The 15,788-nt window shown below is 34.1% G+C and overlaps 1 protein-coding gene across 1 annotated transcript in view; it reads left to right on the forward strand.

Annotated features, from left to right (window-relative positions):
- Positions 1-15,788, forward strand: part of RELN (reelin) — a 526,398-nt gene that overhangs the window by 412,755 nt on the left and 97,855 nt on the right. Inside the window, exons 30-36 of the mRNA XM_074268428.1 lie at positions 526-733; positions 2,489-2,565; positions 9,115-9,273; positions 9,505-9,693; positions 10,422-10,695; positions 14,496-14,636; positions 14,729-14,906. Coding sequence (XP_074124529.1) covers positions 526-733; positions 2,489-2,565; positions 9,115-9,273; positions 9,505-9,693; positions 10,422-10,695; positions 14,496-14,636; positions 14,729-14,906 — 1,226 coding nt within the window. The remainder of the gene's footprint in view (positions 1-525; positions 734-2,488; positions 2,566-9,114; positions 9,274-9,504; positions 9,694-10,421; positions 10,696-14,495; positions 14,637-14,728; positions 14,907-15,788) is intronic.

Raw genomic sequence — 15,788 nt, forward strand, 5'->3', positions numbered from 1 at the left:
AAAATATTTGGAGGGACTTCAAAAAGATTTCTCTGGTTCTTAGTTCCCTGACCTAGAAATGGTGTATGACCAAAACCAAACATATGTTGTGACAGGCCTACTACTGAGAATGCCGTTCTCTTGCAGTTTCAAGGATAATAGGGTTTTTTGGTGGGTTTTTTTTTTCCCCTTTAAAGCTGTGATTGACACAACCAATTACATTTGCCACCCTGATGAATCTTCTATTTAAAGAGAGCAGCAACTCAGCATGTTTAATTGTTATATACACACCAACTTTAACCTGTTTCATCCTAATTTACAAAAATTGTATCACAGCAGTATACTAAAAATAACATTATCTGAAGGTAGAAAAAAATCATGATTCTAATAGCATTGATAATAATGACTCTTGGCAATTTAGTAATACACATTTTTATTTTATGCTATTTATGCAATAATCAGTTTTTGCCATATTCTGAACCTTCCTCTAACATTTCACGGTTTCAACAAAGCATTTGCTATGTACTTCTTTCTTTCTTTTTAAAGCCGCACATGGAACCTGTATATCTAATGTACCTAATCACAGTGAGATGTTCGACAGGTTTGAGGGAAAACTCAGCCCCCTCTGGTACAAGATAACTGGAGGTCAGGTGGGAACAGGCTGTGGAACGCTCAGTGATGGAAAATCTCTTTACTTCAATGGGCCTGGAAAGAGAGAAGCAAGAACTGTTCCTCTGGATACAACAAATATCAGGTTAATAGAAAATTAATGCTGCTCCTCAATGCACATAATATTCATTATATAACAGACTGCCCAATCCCATGCTATAATCTGTGATTAAGATCCCAGGCAATTGATTTTTTTGATTCAATGCATGATAATATCTTCCCCAAAGATCTATATGACTTTATGATGTCCATGAACTTGGTTTGGACTTTTTTTTAATATTCTACTAACTACATTCCACTATAATTGATTTTCTTTGTAATACTATTTATTTTATTTAATGCATTTAAAAACAGTTTTCTTAAAAGGGGTCCATGGGCTTCATCAGACTCCCAGAGAGATGCATGTCTTAAAGGAATATGACCCACAGACACAGAAAGCTACCCAGATAAACAGAACCAGACAAAGAGTGAGAATTCACCTGGCTCCTCGCCAGCATACTGAAGTTTCTAATAGTACAATGGCCAGTATTGAGAATACCAGCTCAGTAGCTTGGATCATATCTATTTTTACAATCTGCTTTCAGATAACTTCAGTCACCTAGGGAGATTGGTGCCTTTCATAGAACTACTAGCACTAACTGCTGACTTCCTGCCATTACTGCTCAAATCTTCTGCCTCCCTCATTGTGGTAGCAAAACCCCATAAATGGGAGAGTTTATCAAGTTTCCACAAAATGCACACACACACACACACACACACACACACACACACACACACACACACACTAATAGCCATTTCTCAAACTTCCAATAAAAGTACGTTTTAAGAAAGGGGGAGAGAAAGATGACTTTTCTTCTATAATAAACTAAAGACTATGGTATGAAAGATTCTTTAGTGAATGAAATAGCCAGAGAATCTGGAAACTTCAAAGTCTAAATTGGACACCGTTAATCAGATCCATCTTGGGGAGGTGGTAGTAAGCTTCTTGAAATTGCCCTGTGAGATATAAAATACCTACAATGCCATCTACTGGTAAACTAGTTAACTTAATTAAAAACTAAATAGTAGTTTTTCTGTTAAGGAACAGAGTGAAAGAAAGAAAAGAAAATCAAAGATATCTGTATCTATTCTCCTTCATATTTATATATATATATATATTTACATATTTATATATATATATGTAACATATGTGTGTATGTGTATATGTGTATGTGTTGTAAAAATAAAACACCACAACATATGAGTTTTATACCCAACCAGAAATCTAGATGACATGTTATTCAATTCAGATTCTCTCCTTATCTAATGGGGTTAGAAAAGGGGGAAAAGTAGAAAACACAAAATCCCTGAGGCATGAAAGGTAAATCTGCATGCTTTTTGTTACTAGGATATTAGTTACAATTTACCACCTATATTGTTTTTCTGAGTCATCAAAATTCACATCATTTAAGAAAGAAAATAATTTGGCTTGAAGTAGGTAGGTATAACATTCAACTTTCCAGTATCAGAATTGGGGGAGGGAAGTCCATCATATTTTCTGGGACCTCATTAGTTAATGAATTTCACAAATTTTCATTTGCATTTACAAAGTTAAATGGTGGTATATTTGGAAAACTATGATTAATAAACTCAGTACTGCATTTATATATTTTTTTCTTATTTAAGTTCTTATCACTTAAAGAAATAGCATTATAACAGTGGTTTGAAGTATTCTAAAAGGCCTTACAATTGGATTTGTTACAAGCTTGGCATTGTTACAAGTGTCTATGAGCACTTGGGTTTTAAAAATATTTAAAGAAGACAGAAAATTCTAAGTCTAAAGTTAACTTTGTTTTTCCAGACTTGTTCAGTTTTATATACAGATTGGAAGCAAAACTCCTGGTGCCACCTGCAGCAAACCAAGAGCTAGAAATGAAGGTAAGTTTTTCTATAGATATAGCAATTACTACTAGCAAATTGATACATGTTTTAAAAAAAAATAAAATCAAGATTAGACATTAATAGTTTGGAGCTTCTATTTTTATTTAGGGGTTGTTTCTCTTCTATTAGTTCTACATACTGTGAATATTCTGTAAGTGATTGCCTGTTTAATAATAAATTGTTGTGCATGCTTAATAATTAGTTTTGGGCACATCCCACATGTAAGAAACACAGTTTTAGGAATAAATAAACCTATTTACCACAGGATATAAACAATCTTGAAATACATAGAAGTCAATTGGAGTTTTTGTTTGAAGGATGACCTAAACTATAAATTTCTGTTAATGTACAGAGCTTGCAAACATGAGCCTAAAGCCAGTCAATATTCAATACTCATCATATACTCAACTGTCAAATTAATTTTTGTACAGCTACACACACACACACACAAACACACAAACACACACACACACACACACACACACACACACACACACACACACACACACACCCTTTCAATAAATTCCAGAAGCTTCCTATCACCTCCAGGATCAAATATAAAAACTTCTTTCAACTATTCAAAGCCCTTCACAATCTGGCTCCCACTTACCTTTCTATTTTCTTAAGTGTTTTTGTCTATCATATTCTCTGCAAAACAATGATGCTGGCCACTTAGATGTTTTTTGCACAAGACACTCCACCTCCAGATTTGATATTTTCACAGGTCTGGAATATTCTCCCTCTTCCCTCATGCAAATTTGGCTTCCTTGGAATTCCAGCTAAAGCAATATTTTCTATAAGAAGCCTTTCTTGATCCTTCTTAATACTAGTGTCTTTGCTCTATTGATCAGCTCCCATTTATCCTGCATAATTTTTTGTACATAGTGAAGGCTTGCATTTTGTCTCCCATAATAGACACTGAGTACCTTAAGCAGGAACTGATTCTTTTTTATCCTGAGAGCTTAGAAATAAGCCTAGTACATAGTAGGACCTTAATAAATGGTTTATTGATTGACTGACATATTAATGACATCATTATTCTGTAAATCAACACAAGGAGAAACTACAGCATTTTCGTTGAGGTTTCTTTTCTTATCCTTTCATCCAAATTCTATAAATTCCTTCTATTCTTTAAAATTAGTCTGATCTCTAAAATCTTACTTTATAGTATCTCTTATATTTATTTTAATTCCTACTTGATGAGACTGATGATTTTTAGCTATGCTTAGATTGCGATAAGCATTGTAATTAATCTCTGTGCTTCCAACTTCTCTATACATTCTACCCTTCACAGTGCCATTAAACAAGTCTTTCCAATATATAACTTCTTTTTGCTACTCCACTGTTCAAAAACATAAAATAGTTCCCAGTAGGATGAGATAGGACTAGACCCGTAATTTCATTAGGAACAGATATGTCCAGTATATCCCCCTTTCCAAAGAAAATTATTGTAGCTCAAAAGCTTTGAATGATTGAACTTGCCCAGAGTTTCATAGCTAGAATATAGCAGAGGTTTAACCCAGTCTTTCTGTCTTCACAGCTATCTTTTTACTTCCTCCCCGTGCCATATTGCCTCTGATTACTTAAAGAATAAAGTCCAAAATCTTTATCCTATCATTTGAGATTTTCTACAATCCACCCAAATGAACCTTCCCTGTTTAATTTCCTAATATTATACCACACAAAACCAACCTTCTAGAATAACTCACTCTTCTAAATATGTCTTGTAGTCCTCCCTATTCCCCCCCCCCCCTTTTCCTCTCCATTCTTCACAGGTTGCTTTCTTCTTCCTATCTATCTACTTATCCAGATCCCACCCATCCATGTCCTCCACAGAACTGCCTTAGTGCATTCAAGCTTAAAGTGATCTCTCTCTTTGCATTTGTTGTCAGTTATCATTCATTGCATTGCATTTTTAACAATCTTTGCCCATCTACGGCTTCTAAACTACATAATATAATCTCCTTGAGGGCAGGGACCATGTTTTGTATTTCTTTGTATTCCTCAAAGCATTCAGTGCTGTGTCTTACTGATAATGCCTCCTTTGTATCAAGAGAATAAAAGCTATGTAGCAGCTGCTCAGTCAATATCTGTTAACTGATTGATGCTGTGAATTCGAATATATTCAGTAACCTCATCTTCAGACATGAATAACAGCATATTTTTCTGCTTGCTTGTTAATCTTTTATCTTCATTGTTACATTTAAACAATGGAAACAGAATTCAAAATTGTTTTTAAAGAACAAACTCTAGAAAAAGAATCCTTAGTCAGGAAAAGAGAGCAAAAGTATCCTCTAGTACAAAGGATCCCTGTGTGGTGTGGGTCTCAGCATATATCTACCTCTGATATAGTAGCAGGTGGGATTGAAACGGTAGGGAATACTGCTTGAAGAAGGCTGGAAACAAGCAACTTTTTCTCAACCAGTCTCAAATCCTAGTGCTCCAAGCCCCTTTCCTCTGTGCAATTTGCATCCTGCAGTCACTTCTCAGTCTTTTGTGAAAAACTGGCTGTTAAAATGTAAATCTGCTAAATCCAAGGGCAAATCTCTTACAGGGATGAAAGTAAAGATTTTTGGCTTACTCAAGCTGAAGCATCAATCTGCATATTTGGAATTAAAATCAGAATTGGGCTATTTTCATTAAGACTGGGCAGAACACAGATGCAGTTGCAATGTAAAAAGAGATGTTTTACATGTCTTAAAACAGTTGATAGATGAGCTAAAATTGCTTGGTTTATGCAGACATACAATGTGTTCAATGACACAGCTAATGAGGATCAGCAAAAGAGATAAAATGAATATTGCCATTTCCTCCCTTGCATTTTATCCACACATTGACACTTATCAGAGTGTGGCTTCTTTGATTATCCTCTATAATGGGCTGCTTTATTTCTGCAAGGCTTTGTTGCTGCCTAAGGTTAAATATGATGCTCCTGAAAGAGTTAATTTAGCAAAAAAGAAAAAAAAATCTTTAGGACTATTAGAGTGCTTTGTCCTAGAAAATGAAATAACCAGTAAAATTTTATGCATATTAATCAACATTTATTTTTCTCTGTTATTATCTAGATTTTTGTCCACTGATAACTAATTTTTCCTCCTTTTTAAATTTTTCTAAAATGTATTATCATCTAAATTAAGAATCCTAAGGCAGACCAAACTTTCAATAAAAAAAATGATACTCTTATCAAGCATGGGCATGGTGGCACACATCTGTAATATCTGCTTTGAAGGAAACTGTGGTCGTCAGATCTCTTAAGCCCAGGAGTTTTGAACCTCGATGGGATAAGTCAATCAAGTGAGGGAGGCCAAAGTAACTTTGGCATTAATATAATGAGCTTGTAGGAGCAGAGGCACCAGATTGCCTAAGGAGGGGGAAAACATCCTAGGTCAAAAAATGGAGCATGTCAAAATTTCCATGCCAGTCAGGGTGGAATCAAATCTGTATTTCAAACCTCATTGAGATATGGATGCCAAATCTAATTTAAAAAAAAAAAAAAAAAAAGAAGGAAAAAGAGAAGGAAAAGAGAGAAAAGAAAGAAGAGAAGGAGGAAGAGGAATTGATAGACTCAACCAATCTGCCAAAACTCCTGAAATTTAAAGAAAACATAGCTTGAACCAACATTAGAATCTGATATTGCAGCTTTTTCTGGGTAGCCTATCCCAGGCATGTTTCTTTGATCTTAGGGATAAAAGAGAGAAGTCAGATTCACCTCTGGTTTTCTATGTTTTTCATCCTGATCCTGCCCCTTCTGAACATGATTGTCTGGCACATGATTTTTACTGTCAATGTCATAGCTCTAGAAGTAGAGCAATCATATTCCTTACCTATTCTAGAGCATTCTTAAAGATGTCTTTATTTCTTTCATGAATCTGATGATGATGATGCTTCCCTCAATTTTTTATGAATCCAAGTCTAATTCTCTTAATGCTTGTAAATGTTAGTACCCTAATTACTCTTCTTAGCACCAATTTATGTATAAAGATGTTGATTTTTTTTCATTGTAAGCACTGAAGTGATGCAGTATGATACGATCAATCAAAACAACCTTAGTTGCAACGCAAGTGCATGTCTACTATAGTAGAGGGACTTTCCTATGTTGATGAAATTGCAGATACAATCCAAAAAAAAACACAACCAAATCCAAACAAAACAAAACACAACAACAGCAACAACCACAACATGAAAATATATTTGCAGTAATAATTTATTATATTTTATATTAATAATTTTATTTATTATTATGATTTATCATTACAGATGAGGAAATTCAGGCACAGATTGGTTAAATTATATGCTAAAAAAAAATCAAATAGCTTAAAAATTGCAAGGCCAAATCTTGAATCCAGATTTTCAAGCTTCTTGACTATTAGTATCATACTCTTTCTCCTACACCATGCCACTTCTAATGAGGCAATGTCTTGTTATTCAGTTCTACAAGTAATCTTGATGGTGCCTAAAAGCATATTATGGTAAATTCTCTGTCATACTGCATGACAATTGTTTTGTTTTGTGGTACTAAATGCCCAGATTCGTACAGTACTATCATATATGTCATGTAGGTTATCAACTTTTTTATTACAATATACTTAGAATTCTGTTATACAGGACTAGTGATATATTGCAATGTGTCATCAGAGACTATTAAATTCAGCCATGTTTGTCACCAGTTAGATCATGGAGTAATCAGTTTTTTAGTCTATGGAAATTCCCAAAGACTATCTTCTAAGTTACAGATGGACTGCGATCTGTGTCAATTGAGAAAGTATAAATGTTGACCAAATCACAGATCTTTGATACAGTGTACTTTTTTTTTTTTTTTAAGGATTTAGAAGTAACTTCAGAATTTCAAATTTCCCTTAGGAACAGAGTTTTAAATTTGAAGGAATGGTTTTGCATATAGACAGAATAGGTGGTTCTCTTTGTGATTAGATTCAAGAAGTACTAGGAGGGTCATCTGACCTAAAAGCTCTCCTCAACTGATGAAATTCCTCTTTGAATGATATATTCATTTATATTCATTCTGAACCTCTCTCTGTATATAGTACTCAGGATCATGAAGCTAGCACTGAGAAGGACCTCAGATTCTTTTTAAAATATAAATATTTCTAGAAATAAGTTCCTAACTACTTAAAAAAGAGAAGCAAACCTTCAGTACATTGGATTCATTCCCTATGGCAAACCTATGCAAGGGACGGGATGTGAGAAAAGGCCCAGATAGAGTGTAATCAACATTATTGGAGTGAACTTCTGAGCTATGGGATCACAAATTCATTTGGTACTTGAATGCTTCTTGAGGAAATCAATATGATAAAATTCTTCACATTAAGTGGTTCTGATATCATGAAGGTACTACGATTGCATTCTGGCTGTCTATATCAAGATAAAAATAATATAATCCATTATAATTTTTTGTGAAGACATTCTTTTGTGGAATTATAATATGTACATAGACAAGTTTTGTAAAAAGTAAAATAGAAATCAAAGTCCTCTGGGAAAATTCAAGGAGGAAAAAAAAAATATGCTAATAACTGAAAGGAACAGTCTTTAAGGAGGAGGTAATATTTTAAAGAATATCAGGTCTGAAAATCAGAGATTAAGATTAAATTCTATTATTGTTCTATAAGAAGTAATGAGCAGACAGATTTCAGAAAAATACATAAACTGATGTTGAGTGAAATGAATAGAACCAGGAGAACACTGTACACAGTAACAGCAACATTATAACAGCAATAATATGCTTTGATAGACCTTGCTCTTCTCACAACACAAGGATCAAAGGTAGTTCCAAAAGACTCATGAAAAGGCTATCTGCATCCAGAGAAAGAACCATGGAGTCTGAATTTTTCATTTCATTTTTGTTTTTTCTTTATTATGGTTTTTCCCCTTTGCTCTGATTTTTCTTTCTCTATATGAATAATGTGGAAATATGTTTAATATGATTGTATATATATACACATATGTACTTAAAAAACCATCTTGGAGAGGGAAGAAGAAGAGTGGGGAGGGAGAAACAAATCAAAATCTTATACAAATAAATGTTGGAAACTACATTTAAATGCAATTGGAAAAAATAAAATATTATTAAGTGGGGGAAAAGAGAGAATGAATTCTAAATATGGAAGAGTAAGTTGAGCCAATGCAGAGAAACATAAAATGGAATCTAATATATGAATAGTCATTTTGCTAAACTATAGATTGCATGAAATGAAGCTGGAAAGTATTATGGTAAAAATTAAGGTGAACTGTGAAAGGGAACATTAAATCTAACTTGAATAAGTCTTAGTAAAATAGAATTAAAAACAATTTTTTAATTTTACAAAAGGTTGATTGGAAAAAGATTATGAGGAACCAATGAAGTGGTTTGGTCAATATTATTTTGATATCTTTATAAAGCAGTATATGTTGGAGATAGGAGAAACAAGAAGCAGAGAAACCAATTAGGACTAAAAGTTCAAGCAAGAAAAAATATCCAGGCAAAGGTCCAGTGTAGTGTGGTAGCTGAGTGAACATCTAAGTAACAGGATTTATCCATCTTCTTTCATCCAGGACTTGTAGTTCAGTATTCAAATGATAACGGAATACTATGGCATTTACTTCGAGAGCTGGACTTCATGTCTTTTCTAGAACCACAGATCATTTCCATAGATTTGCCACGAGAGGCCAAGACATCTGCAACAGCTTTCCGATGGTGGCAACCCCAACATGGTAGGCTACAATGCACCAAAAGTTTGGTCCTTTATAATTCATCTAAGAGTTTATATCTATAAATAATGGCAAGTTGTATTTGATCCTGCTGGAAAGGTAAACTAATAACATCAAGGATCATGTATTTCTTTTTTCTGTGTCAATTCAATATAATCTGAATTTCACATTTATGAAACATATTAAATGTATGCAATGACATTTTATTCACTGTTCATTTTTATCTGATTTCAGGAAAGCACTCAGCACAGTGGGCCTTGGATGATGTCCTGATAGGAATGAATGACAGCTCCCAAACCGGTTTTAAGGATAAATTTGATGGTTCTATAGATTTACAAGCCAATTGGTATAGAATTCAAGGAGGTCAAGTAGATATCGACTGTCTCTCTATGGATACTGCTCTGACATTCAGTGAAAGCATAGGTAAATATGGGATATATCAGAGGAACTGTGTCTTTATAGTATTTAAAAGGAAATTTAAAAATGCAGTTTTATACCTAATTGCCTAGGGCAAAGTATACTTCTCAGATCCAGAAATATCTATCTTTGGAATTATAATAGCTCACTTATTGTGTTTGTCTTTCAGAGGGAATAAAATGACATGATGAGGACTTTTTTAAATTATAGGACAAATATCTTAAAGTCATAGTCCTTGAGCTGGAAAGGACTTTAGAGTGTATTTACTGCAACTCCTTTATTTTACATATGAGGAAACTGAGTCTTTGAGACATTAAATTACTTGCCAAAGTCACTCAGGTAGTTAACATCAAAAGTGATATTTCAACCCATGTCTTCCAATTCCTTGGTCAGTGATATTTCTACTATTCCATGTTGTCTACTTTGAATTTGCAATGACCTCATATTTTTAATTTTGAGAACTACTTATATGAGGCCTGTAGCTGTCTATAATCCTTGAAGTAAAGTGTTCCGAATTACCAGTCTCTATTACTGGATTCTTAGCATACAAATAAACATGAGTTGATAAGAAAGGAGAAAAAAAAAAACAAAAAAAAACAAATATATGCTTAAGAATGGAATTTTTCTATTTTCTAAACTAAAAATTTAGCTACAAATGTAGAGTTTCAATTAGCAAACTGAAAAATGTTGATTCCTTTTACATCCTTTTTTTTTTTTCTTTTTTTTTTTTTTAGGAAAACCCCGATATGCTGAGACCTGGGATTTTCATGTGACAGCTTCTACTTTTATCCAGTTTGAGTTGAGCATGGGCTGCTCCAAACCTTTCAGTGACTCCCATGGTATCCAACTCCAGTATTCCCTAAACAATGGGAGAGACTGGCACCTTGTCACTGAAGAGTGTGTTCCTCCAACTATTGGCTGTCTGCATTACACAGAAAGTTCAATTTACACCTCGGAAAGATTCCAGAATTGGAAGCGAGTCACTGTCTACCTTCCTCTCTCTACCATGTGAGAATTATCACGTTGGCTACATGTCAGAACTTTAAGCTGCACTCATCTAATTTGAAAAAAAATGTGACCTCTCTGGGGAAATCTATGAATCTTTCTTGATAATTATGTATGGAATATGCTCAGTGGGTGGGGGAAGAAGGGAATACTGCACTTTAGATTACATTATTAAATGGATTTAAATGTAATGCAATCAGCTAAAAGATTTATAAAATTCTACTTCCTTAAGTCTTCTTGTTGCCCAGAATGACTACAGACTGAACAGTCCCTTTTATGCCAAGTTACAGTCAAAAGCAAGATGCAAATGAGTATTGCCCACATCTGACACTAACACCTGACTTATATCTCTCTCATACACAGTAAAACACAATGTAGGGGAAAACAGACTTAATCTCTTTTAGTCTCTCTTGATACCACTTCTTACAGAATAAAGATCTTCAAGAGGCAACTCTTTCTTTTTTCTCTCCTTATATAAATTCCAGACTACTGTTGATCACTTAGCACAGTTCCAGACAGGTGCTTAATTTCTGCATACTGAGTGACCAATTACTCCTAAATAATGATATTTATTCCTGGCTACTTATACCTGTTCCGAGCATATTGATCGATGGGTATCTTTTGGTTTAAGATGCGGATGCATCAACCAAGTTGTAGAAATCAATGGGCAAAACTAAGTCTTTTTTTAATTAAATTTGAAACCTTTTTAAAAAATTTCATTCATGGTGTAAAACTGAAATATTAACAAGTTTCAAAGATGTTAACAATGAGCCTAAAAAGTGATATAAGATCTAAATTAAATGTTATACTATTATATTATATCAAAAAGAACTTTTTATCCAACCTAGCATATCATCTGATAGTACTAACAAAGTTGAAAGTGATCACAGCATCATAATGCTTCTGACCATAATGGCAAGGAGTATTTGTTCTTGCTGGCAAGACGATTCCATAACATTAAGAATCGTGTTTCTTATTTCTGTGTCAGCATCAAGACAATCTGATCTTCAGTGTGGCATAGAATAAAAACTTGTCTCATAGAATCCCATAATTGGAAAAAACCTTAGATATCATCTCTTCCAACTACATTACTTGATTCATGAGGAAAATGAATTGTAGAGTAGTGAAATGACTTTCTTAAAGCCGTACAAGTATTTGCTAGAAAAGAAAGGGCTAGAAGCCCTAGGCTCAGGAGTTTTTTTCCCCTATTCTATTTCTCCAGCTCCCAAACATGGCCTAGTGGACAGGACAAAGGGTTTTTGAGCCAAAGGTTCTAGGTCCATGTTATGACTGAGCAAATCTATTCATTTGCCCAAGTCTCAGTTCCTCATCTACAAATGTAGGGATTGTACTCAATGGCCTCTAAGGTCCTTTCCAGCTCTAAATCTATAATCCTACAATTCCATGATCGTAGATAAATTATTTAAAATTAAAATTCAGCCTCCCGAGTACACGTTTTTATCTACCCAAATCCTCCTCAGACTGGTTTTCTTGTCAATCTGGTCTGATAAGATCCTCCTTGTGGTGATAATGGTGGTGGTAATGGTGTCATTTCAGTTACACATCTGTTACTCTTCATGACCCTATTTAAGGTTTTCTTGGCAAAAATATTGGAGTGCTTTGACATCTCTTTCTCCAGATCATTTTACAGATGAGGAAATTGAGGTAAACAAGGTTAACTGAATTGACTGGGGTCATACTAGTAAGTATCTAAGGCTGGATTTGAACTTGGGTATTCTCAATTCTCCAGGCTTGATGTCCATTACATTTCCTAGCTGCCTTTCTACTTTATTCCTACTTCTTCCAATCCATCCCAGAGCTCTTCTGGCCACCTAAAAAGCAACATCTCTTCTATGTGATTCTATAAACTTTATTTTCCAGTTCAAGATGAACTATACTCAGAAGACCCTTTGAAACTGGAGCACAGCACATTTTGGTCTCACAACTCATTTCCCCGTCTGGTTTTAGAAATGCCTCTTGTACCCCTTTTTGGATGCTCCAGCTGAACACTTTCTCTTCAGACTAACTTTTCATGTCTTCGATTTTTCATTCTCCCATCTCTGGCCATATTCCTGTCTCTGTCTTTTTAATGTGTTTATGTATCTTCTTTCTCCCGCCTCTTAATTAGTTACTATTCTTCCTATTTGAAACTTAGTTTCTCCTAAAAACCACTCTACCATATCTGAAGGAACCCTATTTAATAAAATATTTTTTCTTAGTTAAGGAGAGCACTTTCAAGGATATGATTACTCAGCAAGTGAGGACAATCCTTTATTCCCCAATTCACATCTGCCTGGGAAATGGTTAGCCCGGAGAGGTGTCTTTTATGCAAATAATAAAAACAATTAACATGTATATAGCAGTTACTATCTACCAGGCATTGCGCTTAGTGCTTTAAATTATTCTCTCATTTGATCTTCATAAAACCCTTAGGAGTTAGGTAGTATTATTATACCAATTTTTCAGATAAGGAAATTGAGGCAAGCATGGTTAACCAGGATCACACAACCAAGAAGTAGCTGAGGAGCTTGCCTTTTCACTAATGGTTCTCCATCTGTGGAACCTCTATCTCCTTTATTTTCTTCAAAATTCAGTCTTTCCTGACTTATCTGTCCAGCTCCTAGTTCTTCCGCCTTCCCCAATTACCTTATATCTCTTCTTGTATATACTTTTACATTTACATGTTAAATCCTCCTATAGAATATAAATTTCTTGAGAGCAAGGACCATTTCATTTTGTCTAGCATTGTTGTCCCTGGCACATATTAGATATAAATAATCATTGGTTGATTGACTGATTATGTGGTATCCAATCAAACAAAGATAATTTTAAACTGGCAGCTATGTGACTTGGATATGGAAGAACCCAGGAAGACCTGGGTTCAAACCCAGTCTCAGACACTTATTAGTTGTGTGATCTTGGGCAAATCACTTAACTTCTATTTAATAAGGAAATGGCAAACCACTCCAATGTCTTTGCCAGGAAAATCCCATGGATAGCATTAATGTCCACAGGATAACAAAGAGATGAACACAACTCAATGACTGAATAGTAAATAACAATCTTAGACTGCATTAAGAGACAGAGTATGCAGAACTAAGAAGTTTCTGAGGCCAGATTTGACTCCAGGTCCAGCACTCCATCCACTATACTACCTAGATGCCTTCTAGCTATTTTACCATATTCATTTTAAGAATAATCTCTAGAAGAGAAATTATATTTCTTGTACTTAGCCCTAAAGGTAAAAACTAGGAGTAATGGGTAGAAGTTATAAAAGGTGAATTTAGGGAAAATATCCTACTTTCTTACACTCTTCCAACAGGAAAAATATATCTCATAAGTACCATATTGTAGACACATTTTGAGCTAAAAAACTGTTTGTGTACTGCTATGGGAACCTGCCATTTACAACATCATTTCTCTGGGAAAATGTGAGTTCCAAACATCCAATTTACAAATAATCTTCGGGATTATTAATAGTTGAAAGAGTGATTTGTATTTTTTTTACAATAGTTCCATCCATGGTCATTTTTATCTCCTAAGAATGCATGTGTTTCTGGTAAAGACTAAATTAAGTAATAGAAATGTTTCTTTCACATTTCATATATGCTATGTACTTTCATTTGACATAGCTATGATGAAATATAGGGGGGAAATGTTTTGCTCGTTCTTAAAGAGCTTACTTTCAATTAGGACAATTAAAACTAGGGAAAATAACAAGTTAAAGAGAGGATTATATTACAGTCATTTTTGTTATGTATATGAATTTCCTTTAGGCTAAATGATCACTTTTCTTTGCCCAGCTCTCCCAGGACAAGGTTCAGATGGATTCAGTCAAACTATACACCTGGTGCTGATTCTTGGGCTATTGATAATGTTGTACTAGCATCTGGGTGTCCTTGGATGTGCTCAGGACATGGAGTCTGTGAATTGGGACACTGTGTGTAAGTAGTCAAAATATATTTGCAAAAGCCAGCATTTTAATGTTTACTTTTCCTCAGTAATAATGCTTTTTCCTAATGATCTTTCCCCTTAGGTGTGATAGGGGCTTTGGTGGGCCTTACTGTGTTCCTATTGTTTCCTTGCCCTCTGTTCTTAAAGATGATTTCAATGGAAACTTACATCCAGATCTTTGGCCTGAAGTCTATGGTGCAGAGAGAGGAAATCTAAATGGAGAAACCATTAAATCTGGCACTTCACTCATCTTTAAAGGGGTCAGATAAGATTCTAATTATGAATTTTAAAGTTTTTAATTATGACTTTTTCCTTCTCCACTCAGAAGAATGTGCTTTTTAATTATTTCAGGCAATAGTATACATTACTTTTCACTTTATTATCTTCTTCTGCCCTGGGCCATGTTTTTCTTTGTGTTAAACACATTCATTTTTTAATAAGGACTTAAACATGATACTTTTCTTTATTTATACTTATCAGAGCTTTCACATTCTCCACTGAAAACAAATAATGTATATTTAGTTTTTAATCTATACTGTCTCTTGGGATATAACATTTTACATATAATCATATATTTAATTTATAAGGCAAACTATTTCCTTGTGAAAATTCTCTGGGTTTTATTTTATTTGTTTGCTTATTTAGAACAGAGGAATTAGACCAGAGTGTAATATCTTTAGTTCATTTTAGGAAAAAAGTTTCAGAAAGTTCATGTCACATCAAGAAGATATGAGTTCAAATCCTGCCTTAGAAACCTCCTAGCTGTGTGACTCTGGTCAAGTCACTTAACCTCTGTCATCATTAGTTTCCTCATCTATAAAATGAGAATAATAGGAGTCCCAGGGTAGTTGTAGGATAAAATATGGTATTTGTAAAAATGCTTTGCAAAATTTAAGGTACTTTATAAATACTAGAATTAGTATTGTTATTATTTCAGAAATGAATGATAATTAAGCCTTGTTCTGTGAAATTTTAAAATCTTATTATATATTTGTGTGTTTCAACAAAGCTGTCTGATTACTTTATTTTTTTTTTACGAGAAACTTTTGTTAACCTATTTCAATTTCTTCCTCAAACTCTTACTGTATCTGACATCTCTCAGCATGTGGAAAGCAATATGCAAATGAAATTAAAAAAAAAAA

This window comes from Sminthopsis crassicaudata, chromosome 5, assembly GCF_048593235.1.
Source record: "Sminthopsis crassicaudata isolate SCR6 chromosome 5, ASM4859323v1, whole genome shotgun sequence".
Lineage (NCBI taxonomy): Eukaryota > Metazoa > Chordata > Mammalia > Dasyuromorphia > Dasyuridae > Sminthopsis > Sminthopsis crassicaudata.